General features: G+C 40.4%; 1 protein-coding gene across 8 annotated transcripts in view; it reads left to right on the top strand.

Moving 5' to 3' along the window:
- Positions 1-13,940, top strand: part of UPF2 (UPF2 regulator of nonsense mediated mRNA decay) — a 143,499-nt gene that overhangs the window by 44,172 nt on the left and 85,387 nt on the right. For all 8 annotated transcript variants that reach the window (XM_039519442.1, XM_039519441.1, XM_039519444.1 and 5 more), the window contains 2 exons: positions 11,853-11,961; positions 13,362-13,475. In XM_039519442.1, coding sequence (XP_039375376.1) covers positions 11,853-11,961; positions 13,362-13,475 — 223 coding nt within the window. The remainder of the gene's footprint in view (positions 1-11,852; positions 11,962-13,361; positions 13,476-13,940) is intronic.

A 13,940-nucleotide genomic window follows, 5' to 3' on the forward strand; every position in this document is an offset into this window, starting at 1 on the left:
GCTATATGTTATGAAAAATCTCAAGATAATAGCTTTATCTCACTGAGCTGTCATGGGAGTTTTGCTATACTGAAACCCTTTGTGCCCTCTTTCTGCCTCTCCTTATGGGCAGCCAGCTTTTCCCATCCCTTTACTGACCACATCAGTTATCAAAATGCCACTTAGATGGGAATTCTATTAATTAAGAGCTCCAACGTTTTCTCCCTGACCGCCTGTTTTAAGAGGTCAGAGACTTTAACTGCAAACAGCCTAAGACTCAAATGGCATGTTGTTATTTAAAAAAATAAATCATTTTTTAAGGGAAAAATATATATAGAGAGAGAGAGAGAGGAAAAAATTATATTAAACCAAACTAGTTGATCTGTGTAATGTATCTAGCCTTACTCTCTGCCAAAGCTCATCTAGATAAGTGCACCTTATGTGCTTGACATGAAGAAAAAATCTTACCTTTCTAGAGTGTGCATTGCCAACATCTCATCTCATCTTTTGGCTGGCAGATGTTAATGTTGCAGCCTTTGATTTTCAAATTTCATGTGTCATCTCTCTGTACCTTCCTGGAGCCCCTCCCTTGTAATTTTCATGTTCCTTTGGTCTGCCTCTTCTCATTTGACTTGACCCATACAGGTAGTACTTTGTAGAAGAGAACAGTCTCTTAAAGAATGTCTTGTTATGGTCCTAGTCCATTCAGGATTGTATTAATTGTTATGAATAAACAAGCTTTGGTTCTTTGTTCTCCTGTACCATTTTTTCCATTTAAACAGCTGTATGCAGCAAAAGCTGTGTTATCCAGGACTTTAACAACTGGAGAGCTCTATAAACTGGCATTTTGGATCTTCATTGAAAATCCGGTTTATAGTCCAGTTGGCACGAGGCTGGCAGGCTCCCTACCTGGCTCTGGAAGTGGCGGCATGTCCCTGCTGCTCCTAGGCAGAGGAACGGCAGAGGAACCCCACAAGGGGTTCGGAGTGCAGGAGGGGGTTTTGGGCGTGGCCTTTGAGAGGGAGTTTGGATGCAGGAGGGGGCTTGGAGCAGGCGGTTAGGGTATGGGGGAGGGTGTGCCAGATTTAGGCAGTGCTCACCTCCGGTGGCTGTGCTCACTGCTTCCACTCTGCTCCAAGCCCTGGCTCCCCAGCTCTTATTGGCCGGGAACTGCAGCCAGTGGGAGCTGTGGGGGCGGCGCCTGTGGGTGGAGGCAGTGTGCAGAGCTGCCTAGACACACCTCCACCTAGGAACAACAGGGACATGTCATCGCTTGCAGGGAGCCACCTGAGGTGACTACTGCCCGGAACCGGCACCCCCTCCTGTACCCCAACCCTCTCCTCTAAGCCCCTTGCTGCACCCAAACTTCCTCCCAGAGTCTGCGCCCTGTACCCCCTCCTGTGCACCAGCCCTGAGCCCCCTCCCACACCCAAACTCCCTCCCTCTTAGTTAACTGGAATTTTTTACTTACCAGCACCTCCATTCCCCCAGCATGCCGGATAACAAAGCTTTTACTGTACATGCTGAAATAGCTATCTTCCAGCCCATCTTTGCATCCTATTAGTGTGTACTATTCAAAGGACCTTCTATTCTTGTGTTCTTCTGTAATGACCATGCTTTTGCATACTGATTATCCTGGAGTTAACCTAAATGTCTGCTTTGCATCTAAGATTAGAAGGATGTGCTCATGTAATTCTTTAGTGGCGGAGCTGTCAAAAGATGACATTTGTTAGAGCTCATTGCCCCGTTTGTGTTAGTGGGATGTGTCCTCACCAGCAATCAGCTGATCCTTTGTCCTTGCAAGTTATTGGGGTAACTTAAAAAGATTATCAGGCAACAAATTGATTGAACATGTTTGCATGTGGATGCAAGGGGCATTTCAGGTCTCTCTAGTGTAGACCAAGCCTAAAAAGCCTGTCCTTTTTTATAACACTACATTATACTGTGCTTAAATCAGTTTTCCTCTTTATCTTTACTGTAATACCTGCCAAATTATACTGAATTTACAAGATGTAATATTTAATAAATTATCATTATGCATAACAAAATAAGTCCTTTTTACATGGATTTTAGGTCATTATTATCGAGTACTCTTTAGTGGCTCATTGAAAAAACAAAATAAACAGCTTTTAACAGCTAGAACTAATGATTAATTTGAGCAGTCTAATCTCTACAGCATGCTGGAAGGATGCAAGTATGGGAAATAGAACAAGTGATACTGTACGTTTCCAGAACCTCACTTGAAAAATGGAAATGGTATAATACTTTTATCACTGCAGAAAAACTTGTGCTGATTACAATGGGGCTGAAGTCCAAATGCCTTACTGGTTTTATTAGTTTAATGTGAATCCAAGTTTTGAACAAGTGCTCTTCTTTAATGATCCCTGAGCAGGTTTCAAGATTATCAAAGGCTGATTCATAAACAGCTCTCTTTCTGAGCATCTTTCATTTATTCTGAAGAGTGCATTCTTTATTCTAACATAGAACAAAAACAGTTACTGAAATAATTCCTAGAAGAATTTGAAATGTGAATCTATCTGACAGATCAGCATTAATCTGCCAATTACTAATATTCGATAACAAGTGCAATCAGTGTTGAGTGAGAACTAATAGTTAGTTTGTTGGCTAAGATCTTGTACAGCTCCCCCTTTGCCTATTATGACTCCCTTAGTATCCACTCTCCCACATGAATCATAGAATATTAGGGTTTTAAGAGACCTCAGGAGGTCATCTAGTCCAACCCCCTGCTCAAAGCAGGATCAACAGCAACTAAATCATCCCAGACAGGGCTTTGTCAAGCCGGGCCTTAAAAATCTCTAAGGATGGAGAGATGCTTCAATAAGTTTTTTCCTCAGACTGGACACCTTCCAGACCTGGGCACAATTCTTTCCCCTGGTACAGCTCTTGTTCCAGCTCAGGTGATAGGTAGGGGATTCTTCATGATGTTCTTTGTTCTCTTCCACCCCTTTATATATCTTTTGCATAAGGCGGGAATCCTTTTGTCCCTCTCTGAGTTCCCATCCGCTCCTTTTCAATGGAAAGACACCAGGTTAAAGATGGATTCCAGTTCAGATGACATGATCACATGTCACTGCAAGACTTCATTACCCACTTGCCACCACACAGGTATACAGGAAGACTTACAGGTAAAACACAGCCATTTGCAGACAATGGTCCTAGTTAATGGGAGTCCTCAAGATTCCAAACCACCATTAATGGCCCACACTTTACATAATTACAATAGGCCCTCAGATTTATATTTCATATTTTTAGTTTCGGATACAAGAGTGGTACATATATACAAATAGGATGGTTACACTCAGTAGATTATAAGCTTTGTATTGATACCTTACAAGAGACCTTTTGCATGAAGCATATCTCAGTTACATTATATTCACTTATTAAATTTTTATAAAACCATATAGACTGCACAACGTCACAATAACGCTTCCTAATATCCAACCGAGACATCCCCCACTGCAACTTGACACCATTGCTTCTTGTTCTGTCATCTGTCACCACAGAACAGCCTAGCTCCATCCTCTTTGGAACCCCCCTTCAGGTAGTTGAAGGCTACTATCAAATCCCCCCTCACGCTTCTCTTCTGCAGACTAAATAGCCCAGTTCCCTTAGTCTCTCCTCATAAGTCATGTGCCCTAGCCCCCTAATCATTTTTGTTGCCATCCACTGGACTCTCTCCAGTTTGTCCACATCTCTTCTGTAGTGGGGGAACCAAAACTGGATGCAGTACTCCAGATGTGGCCTTACCAGTGTCGAATAGAGTGGCATAATCACTTCCCTCGATCTGCTGGCAATGCTCCTACTGATACAGCCCAATATGCCGTTGTCTTTCTTGGCAATGAGGTCACACTGCTGACTCATATCCAGTTTCTCATCCACTGTAATCCCCAGGTCCTTTTCTGCAGAACTGCTGCTTAGCCAGTTGGTCCCCAGCCTGTAGCAGTGCATGGGATTCTTCCTTCCTAAGTGCAGGACTCTGCATTTGTCCTTGTTGAACCTCATCAGATTTCTTTTGGCCCACTCCTCCAGTTTGTCTAGGTCACTCTGGACTCTATCCCTACCCTCCAGTGTATCTACCTCTCCCCCCAGGTTAGTGTCATCTGCGAACTTGCTGAGGGTGCAATTAATCCCATCATCCAGATCATTGATAAAGATGTTGAACAAAATTGGCCCCAGGACCGACCCCGGGGGCACTCCACTCGATACCAGCTGCCAACTAGACATTGAGCCATTGATCACTACCCGTTGAGCCTGGCAATCTAGCCAGCTTTCTATTCACCTTATAGTCCATTCATCCAATCCATACTTTTTTAACTTGCTGGCAAGAATATTGTGGGAGATCGTATCAAAAGCTTTGCTAAAGTCACAATATATCACATCCACTGCTTTCCCCATATCCACAGAGCCAGTTATCTCATCATAGAAAGCAGTCAGATTGGTCAGGCATGATTTGCCCTTGGTTAATCCATGTTGACTGTTCCTATCCGTTCCTCTCCTCCAAGTGCTTCAAAATGCCCTTCCCATGTTTTCTCCCGGAAATGTCCCTCTCCTGCTCTGTGGGTCCTCAACTGGACAGTGATACAGCTGTAGATTTCTGGCTTAGACTGCATTCTGTGCACTGCCCCATGTTCCCTTACCTTTTTCCAATGATGCCTAACTCTGGTTGTGCTACTCAGCTGGAGAACCACTGATGGTATGTTGGTTGGTCTGCTCGCTCTGAATCACAGGTGTCTAGTCACAGTAAGAGTATCTGCCATGGAGCTACAGATGGAACGCTGGCTGGGGCTGCATTAGGAAGAGCAGAGCTGGTAGATATGCTGTTTGCAGCCCTTTGGGTACCAGCTCCTCAAGAAACTCACTTTTTTCTTTTGTTTTTAAACCAGACTTTTAAAATATTTTTGTAAGAATTCTAGATGCTGTATTATGTACAGCATATAGTGCCAAGAATATATAATTATACAATAAAATATTAACGTGATTTACAAAAGTAGATAGCATATTCCCTACCCTAAAAACTTACAAATTGTTCATTAATAGACTCTTCTCTGAGGGATACTGTGTTACCCAGGATGCTAGTTGCCTTTTTGTACTGCTGCTACAAACTATACTTACCATTTCCAAGAATTTCCAACATCCCTCCATAATGTCAGTAGAGAAACAAAATGTCAGAAAGCATTGTGTCTGTCCTTGATTTAAAAGGTCAGAAGAACAGCATCTTTCTAGAAAGTAGAATAAACAGTATATTTCAGATATATTTAGTCTTCATGGATAATTGTACTCATTATAATTCATATAGTCTGAATTATTACATTGATATCCAAAACAGTAAGGTTAGACAAAGGTTGTTCTTTTATTTTAAAAGTGGTTTTTGTTTTGTTTTTGCTTTCTGTTCAAATAGGTATCAACTGTTAAACAACCACTTCCCCCATGAACTCTTTGCTACTGCATGCAAAACACTGTATTTGTGCACTTACCGATTAATGTGAACAGTTTCGCGCACCCATCATCAACTTTTTTGTAAATTTATTATTCAGTATTGCTCTTTGTAGGCTTTCTGAGTCTCTCGTTAGGATAAAGTGTTTTGGCATAAAAATAAAAAGGCAGTTTGTTTTTCAATTGAATGAAAATTGGTGTCAGAATAGCACTGCATTGCGCTGTGTATTGCTTACGAATGGGGCACATTTAAATTCTTTAGCTGAAGTTTGACCCTCTGACCTCCAACAGTACAGAATGTCTTAGTTAACCAAGATTTTGCTTGCTAGCTTTCATACTTGTAATTAAAAAGTACCCATTTAAAACTAAATATCAATAGATTAATTCAGGGTAATTTTATTTTTACAAAGTAGCTATGCAGTAGTTAAAACACTATTACCCTTGATTTCAAGACAATTATGGATAATTTATTGTTGGCCAACTGGATTGTTAATATGTCCAGTAAAAGAGTTAATTTTGGTTTATTTGCATATTGCAATCCTATTGGTATTCTCCAACTTGCATGGCCTTCTAGGTTTTAAATTCTGGTAGACTTTGAATTCTAGAACAAGAGATGATGAAAGTTTCTGTTACGGATTCTGAGTTCTCCTATTGTCTAATATTTCTTAATGTGTTAGGGTTAAAATGACATTCTGGATTGTGAAAACTATTGCCCATATGATATTGAAATTTTGAGCATTAGTTATTTTTAAGTCAAGAAATATTAGTTTTCTGCTTTAAGGTGAAAGCTCTGCATGTTTTATTTAAATTTAAACAGACTTCTTAAAAACTTTCGACTCCTTGGCTTGTCATTATCAGCAACAAGGTCAGTTTTGTTGAACTGTTAGCATATCCCTGTTCCTGAGGATTTTACATTTCAGGATAAATCCCTCTGAGGGCTCTGCTTAGGTTATTGATCCTTTTTTGCTAAGGCAAGAAAACCCTTTGAGAAGCATGAAAAGTCAGTGGCATAATTTGTTGTGATTATTCCCACTGTCTTGATTGATGGCAGTGAGAAAAGAGTTGACATCACCAGTCAATAATTTTGTGACTGTTGATCAGTATATGGGTAAGAGCATTGAACTATTTAGATCCTATGAATATATTTTAGTTAATTGAATTACAATTTGAAGTACGAGGTGGGCATTTTGTATCTTCTGTTACCTAAATTTACACATCCTTAAGCTGCCCCTTTGGCAAAATCCTATTTTCCAAGTACCAAAGATCTTTGGTTTTTTTACATTGCAATTTTAAAGATCTCTCATTTGCAGAAGCCACATATATAGCTTTAATTGAGATAGGTCTTTACATTGCAAGATCAGTATTTTGAAACCCCCCGGGGACTAAGATATCCCAGAAATATCTCTTTAAAAAAAAAAGTACAAGTACAGGCCAGCCTAATGTTCTAATGGCAGTATAACACAGGGATCCAAAATCAGGATATGATTCAGTCTGGAGGACCTGCACCAAGAAGGTGGAGAGATAAAACAACACCGTGTGTCTGACTAGTGATTTTGTTTGACCTTGCTCAAAGCGCCGGGGATAGACTTCGCAGAATGCTTTGTCCATGAGGCCAGATCTTAGTGAGTGAAAGAGGAAATAGAGGACCCAGTTCAATATGCTTCCCCCTCCTCAAAAAAGGGAAGGTATATGAGACGTGGAAAATGATCAAATGAAAACAATTTGAATTAGAGCAGGAATTTACAAAATATAGGTACCAGTAGATGGTGCTGTTGCACACTGTAAACTTGTATTTGTGTGTGTGAGAAATAGAATAGATCTCTTGCTGGTTGCCAGTTTCACAGTAATTGAGTTCAGGCTTCTTCACTATATTTTACCTATTTGGAAATACACACTCTTAATATTTTCCCCTTTAAAGAAACCTTTTGTGTCCTCTGATGGAACAGCAGCAATGTGCTCTAAGGCAGGGGTCCCTTGTGGGGCTGCGAGCAGGTTTTAGGGGGACCGCCAAGCATGACCATCATCTAGGGCTCAGTGCAGAAAGTCAAAGCCCTGCAGCAAGGGACTGCAGCCCAGGACTCTGAGCCCCACCATCCAGGGCTGAAGCCGAAGCCTGAGCAATTTAGCTTTGCGGTGCCCATGTGGTGTGGGGCCCAGAGCAGTTTACCTGCTTGCTACCCCTTAATGCTAGCCCTGGCTTTTATATGTAGAAAAAACAGCTGTTGTGGCACAGCTGGACCATGGAGTTTTTATTGCGGGGGCAGAAAGAAAAAGGTTGGGACCCCTTGCTCTAAGGCTTAATTTTCCTCAAGTATGTTGGGTTTAAGGAGATAAAATTAATTAATAGCTCTTAACATTCAGGTACTTTAGATCTAAACAAAAAACGTCATGTTTTTTCTTTTAAGAAAGAGGAATTGAGCAGCCAGGAAAAACAATAACCTCAAATAAAACAGAACCCAGCAAAAGCATTTCTTTTTGTTTGAGTATTTCAGCCTTCTCATGGAGTTAATGGATAATGTTGATAATGTGGTATTAATTAGCTGTGCCTAGTATCCTTGACTACCTGTCCCAGTAAGCTTTTAAATTGTAAATACTAGTTAGGTTATTGGTTAACAAGAGGGAGAATAAAAGCCATTAAGCATTTAACTGAAGTGTTTGTAATGTTTCACTGGGATTTCTATGCACCATTAAGAGTCAGCTTGGCTTTCTGAGGTGTAGAGTGCTGTGTAACTTACTGCGCAGTTGAGCTGAAAATTTAAATGGACAAGCTCCTGTCTCCTCTATGTGGATTTTAAAGATTTTCCTGGGAGACATTGTGCATTGTTTCTGCTCCACCCTTTGTTGTGCCACGTGTGCTATTTACACTTGTTTTCTGTCTGGCTGCTGCCCTCTAATCCAGAAATAGCTGAACTTTAGTGGTGACATGATTCCTATGGATGTTTAATTTGTAAAGTACTTCCTTTGGGGGAGAAATGCTACATAAATGTAAATTAGTTTTAAATTACATAATTACCTTATTTTTTTAAAGCCTCAACACTTCAGTGTTCTGAGCACTCTGGCCACAGTTTAGTAAAACATATAAGCATGTGCTTAAATGTTTTGCAGGATCAGGGCCAAAGTGATCAGCACCTTGCAGATAGAGCCTTCCATGTGTTTTGATTTTAAAAACACTTAAACTACTTAACATCTTAAAATAATACATTTTAAAACTTAATCTAATAAGTGTTTCTCTTCAGTTCTAGTAGTATAGGAGAACCAGCCTTCTTAAAGTGCAATCCTGAAAAACGATCAGTTTTCTCTTCACAACTGCTCACCTCTCTTGTCTGTAAATGATTTTAAGGCACCTTCTCTTCTTTACTGCTAGTCTATAGCCCTGGACTTGTTCTAGAGGTTCAGCTCCTAATATATCTTAAAATTGTTAGGCATAAAGGGAAGATTTTTTTTATTTTTTTTAAGTTGCTCTTCATAGTTTTGTGATTCCCAGGTTCTCTGGTTTCCAAAGCTTACCTTTGCAAGTGGGACTATATGACTGAACAGAGCATCCATTTTTTCAAAAGGGCTTACAGGAACTTGTTAGACTTTTAGAAACAGATCAAGTTCTGTGCTTAGGCCTGGTCTACGCTACGAGTTTATCTTGAATTTAGCAGCATTAAACCGAATTAACCCTGCACTCGTCCACACAACGAAGCCCTTTATTTCGATATAAAGGACTCTTAATATCAATATCTGTACTCCACCCCAATGAGGGGAGTAGTGCTGAAATCGGTATTGCTATTTCGAATTAGAGTTAGTGTGGCCACAATTTGACAGTATTGGCCTCCGGGAGCTGTCCCACAGTGCACCATTGTGACCACTCTGGCCAGCAATCTGAACTGGGATGCACTGGCCAGGTAAACAGGAAAAGCCCCGCAAACTTTTGAATTTCATTTCCTATTTGCCCAGCGTGGAGCGCTGATCAGCACAGATGACCATGCAGTCCCAGAATCAAAAGAGAGCTCCAGCATGGACCGTACGGGAGATACTGAATCTGATTTCTGTATGGGGAGATTAATCTGTTCTAACAGAACTCTGTTCCAAAAGACGAAATGCCAAAACATTTGAAAAAAATCTCCAAGGCTATGATGGACAGAGGCCACAACAGGGAGTGTTGCGTGAAACTTAAGGAGCTGAGACAAGCGTACCAGAAAGCCAAAGAATCAAATGGACGCTCACGGAGGGAGGGGCAACTGACGACTGTAGCTATCCCACAGTTCCCGCACTCTGCAAAAATCATTTGAATTCTGGGCTGAACTCCCAAAGCCTGAAGGGTCAAAAACATTGTCGCAGGTGGTTCAGGGTATATGTCGTCAGTCTCCCTTCCCCCCTACCCCCTCCGTGAAAGCAAAGGGGAAAAAATAGTTTCTCAGCTTTTTTCAATGTCACCGTATGTATACTGGGTGCTGCTGTCAGACGTGGTGCTGCAGCGCTACACAGCAGCATCTCCTTCCTTTCCCTTGAGGACGGCAGACGGTACAGTAGGACTGGTATCCGTCATCGTCGTCCCATGAGTGCTCCTGGCTGGCCTCGGTGAGGTCGGCTGGGGGCGCCTGGGCAAAAATGGGAATGACTCCAGGTCATTCTCTTCTTTAAACTTTGTCTAATGGAGATTCACTCCTGCCTGGAATATCATGGCAGCTGGAGGCTGCCCTCCCCTCCCCCCTTTGATCTTTGCTTGCAGAGGCAATAAAGTCAGTGTTGTTTCTTATTCATGCATTCTTTATTACTTCATCACACAAATGCGGGGATAACTGCCACGGTAGCCCAGGAGGGGTGGGGGAGGATGGAAGCAACGGGTAGGGTTTTTGCAGGGGCACCACCTAGAATGGCATGCAGCTCACCATTTCTGTGGGATGTCTGGGGCTCTGACCCGGAGCAGCCATTTGCCTCTCTGGTTCTTTAGTAGGCTTGCCTGATATTAAAGAAGAGAATGACCTGGGGAGTCATTCCCATTTTTGTCCATGTGCCCCCGACCGACCTCACCGAGGCCGGCCAGGGGCACCCATGACAGCAGCAGATGGTACAGTATGACTGATAACCTCATTGTCAACTTGCAAAGCAGCAGACGGTACAGTAGAGCTGGTAACCGTCTTTGCTAACTTGCAAAAGGCAAGGGGATGCTGCTGTGTAGCGCTGCAGTACCGCATCTGTCAGCAGCATCCAGTAGACATATGGTGACAGTGAAAAAAGGCTGAACTGGCTCCGTAGTTGCCGTGCAATGGCGTCTGCCCGGGCAATACAGGGAAAAGGGCGCAAAATGATTGTCTGCCGTTGCTTTCACGGAGGGAGGAGTGACTGATGACATTTACCCAGAATCACCTGCGACACTGTTTTTGCCCCATCATGCATTGTGATCTCAACTCAGAATTCCAATGAGCAGGGGAGACTGCGGGAACTATGGGATAGGTACCCACAGTGCAACGCTCCGGAAATTGATGCTAGCCTTGGTACATGGACACACACTGCCGAATTAATGTGCTTAGTGTGGCTGCTTGCACTCAACTTTATACAATGTTTCCAAAAATCGATTTCTATAAAATCGGAATAATCCCGTAGTGTAGACATACCCTTATTTAGTGTTTGAAAGTGAAAGGAACAAGGAGAAAAAGATCAATCAAAATATAAACAGTACACTAAAACAACTAAAAAGTGAAAAGATGGGGAGAAAATGGTGACAGCAACACATGAGAATGGTAATGAGGGGAAGTAGTCAAGGAATACTTAAAGGGAAATAAGGTAGAGTTTAACAATTTGTCAAATAAATGCTTATATACTGAGACTGAAAAAGGTGAATTTGTGCTACATTATTTTAGCTTGTTTTTTTCCACAGCTGGTTACAGTATATTCATGATGGCCTTCTCTGGAGCTTTTCTTTTAATTAGTAGCACTGTTACAGCTGTTTGGATGTTAGTTTGCTTAACAGTATAGGATTTTTTGTCTCACTGGTATGTTTGTCTCTTAATGCATATTTCTGGTTATCTGTGGGAGTTGTCTGCACCCCTGCAGGAAATGCTATCATTTAGAATACTGACAGGCTTCTTAGTTTCCTTCTGAATTTCTCTTGCATATAGAAGTACATATTACTATAGAAGCTCTGCTCAGCGTTCCATAGTTAAGGTTGAGTTGAATTTTGCACTTAAAGCAGGAATATCTAAAGGAAATCAAATATTGTAATACGAAGTAGCAATATAACTAGTAAAAGTATAAGCCAGTACACTGTATATGTAACTATACATATATGCCCATAGTCATGAATTGTCCTTTCCGCACACAAATTGGTAGTTGTATGTATCTCTGTGGGCATAAATACATTTTTACATAACTTGAATTAGATCTGTGCTTTGTCCTCTCATTTTATACATGTGTGTAAATTTTATTTACAGGTTGGATTTGCTACCATTTTATGCAAGGCTGGTTGCCACATTGCATCCCTGTATGTCTGATGTAGCAGAGGATCTTTGTTCCATGCTGAAAGGCGATTTCAGATTTCATGTATGTTTGGTTTGTTTTACTGCATACAGATTAAGAAATCTGATATACCATCTTTTGGAAAAAAATGCTTGTTATAAATTATATTATTTTCACTAAAGCAAATGCTGACTCAAACATAACAGAATAGTCAGATAGCTCTGAAGTCTTATTTTCTAATCATATTGCTTTGTTATAGTATGTTGGATTCATTTGTACATTGAATAACCTTTTTGTCAGACTGCATGTCACTTATTTATACACATTCATATAGGGTCTTCTTCAAGATACATTGTTAAACCACAATTAAACTTAGTTCAGATGGTAGCATGCCTTAGAAATTACATAAAAGCTAGGGCAGAAGCTTCAAAAACTAGAAATAATGTTATAGAATTTATAGTTCACAGTTAAAATTGACATCGACCTGTATTAATAGCAGTTTGTTTGTTTTACAAAAAGATGTCTGCTATATATTGTGCTTTATCAGTCCTCCTACATCCATTTTGGAAAATGTCAAGAAAGGTAAATATTGGAATGTAAGAAGGTTAGAAATCTGAGAACATAGTTCTTCACAGTTATTTCTCAGTCTCGTTTCCTGCACTATATTTAAATTTGATTATAAAATTATGATGGACAACTGCTATTTTTTTCCAGTGTTCCCCCCTGAACTTTATTATGGATCACTCAAAATCTGTTTTCTCTAGTGGCATCAGTTAACAGAACAAATACATGGATTATTTAAATGTATGGTAGTTTTTTAAAACTAACTTAAGTTAATTATTGTTTATGCTAAAGCCAAAGCATCGGTTTGAATGTAGGGAGAATTCCATTATTTGCATTTTATTAAATAATATTTTGATTAGTGTCCATCAGTACATTTTAAAATTTTCTTTTAATGAAACGGTCATCACTTTGGTTAAGACAGTCCTGTTAACTCTACCAATTTGGTTTGAAGACTCCTGATTTTGTCTGCTCCCTTCAGAATACTAGCTATAGACTCTACCTATAGCATGCTACAGTCATATTGGGCAGGGTGATGTAGAATGTCACACTAGCCATGTTTCTAAGGCTATCAGTATTTTGGGGGACCATGTTCTTGGTAGGAAGGAAGTTCAGAGATGGAGACATTGAAGAGCCAGAGCAGAGATGATTGGGGGGGGGGGGGGCGGGGGAGGTTTGTAGTGTTAGCCAAATTAGGGGAACAGGGGGAGTTTGAATGGAATAGTCAAATTAGAGGGGGAAGGTGGGGAGCCAGAGATAAGTGAAGACATAGTGGAGGGGAATCAGACTGGAAATTTCCAACTTTGTGAACTCTCAGCCTTAACAAGCATGCTAAATGAAAGGAAATATATTAGACATACATAAAAGGTACATATTTCTGAGACCCTAAAATTAAATGCATATATATTTCCCTCTTTATTTAGGTGAGAAAAAAGGACCAGATCAATATTGAAACAAAAAATAAAACTGTGAGATTTGTTGGCGAGCTTGCCAAGTTTAAGATGTTCTCCAAAAATGACACCCTGCATTGTTTAAAGGTTAGTGTTGAGACATGTCGTTAGAAAAGAACAGTACTTGTTTGTAATGCATAAGATCATCTTCCCACTCCCCTCCTCCACTTTGCTATTGTTAAAGATTTTATTATGTTGCATAAAGTATTTGAACCTTGATTTTCTTTTAACTTTTGGTTTAAAAAAAAAATTTTTGTTTTACAGTCACTTTAGAAACATCCCGGGAGTGTTTTAATCTCCCATCGTAAAATATCTATTACAATATACTTCCCTATTGGGATATGAGAAAATGACTTGCTGCTAATTGTTTTTCTTAGAAGGTAGTTGTAAACAGTCCCTAATCATCCATCCAAACTTCCTTGCAGAGCTGGAAATGAGCTTTCTGTTATTACTTTGTTTCTTATTACTTCTCCAATAAAAAGGAAACTTTTCAGTGAGCATTAGAGAGGCTGATATGCCATCTCAGTAGGCAGGCATGTGTCATTTATTGAG

This window comes from Mauremys reevesii, linkage group 1, assembly GCF_016161935.1.
Source record: "Mauremys reevesii isolate NIE-2019 linkage group 1, ASM1616193v1, whole genome shotgun sequence".
NCBI classification, from domain to species: domain Eukaryota; kingdom Metazoa; phylum Chordata; order Testudines; family Geoemydidae; genus Mauremys; species Mauremys reevesii.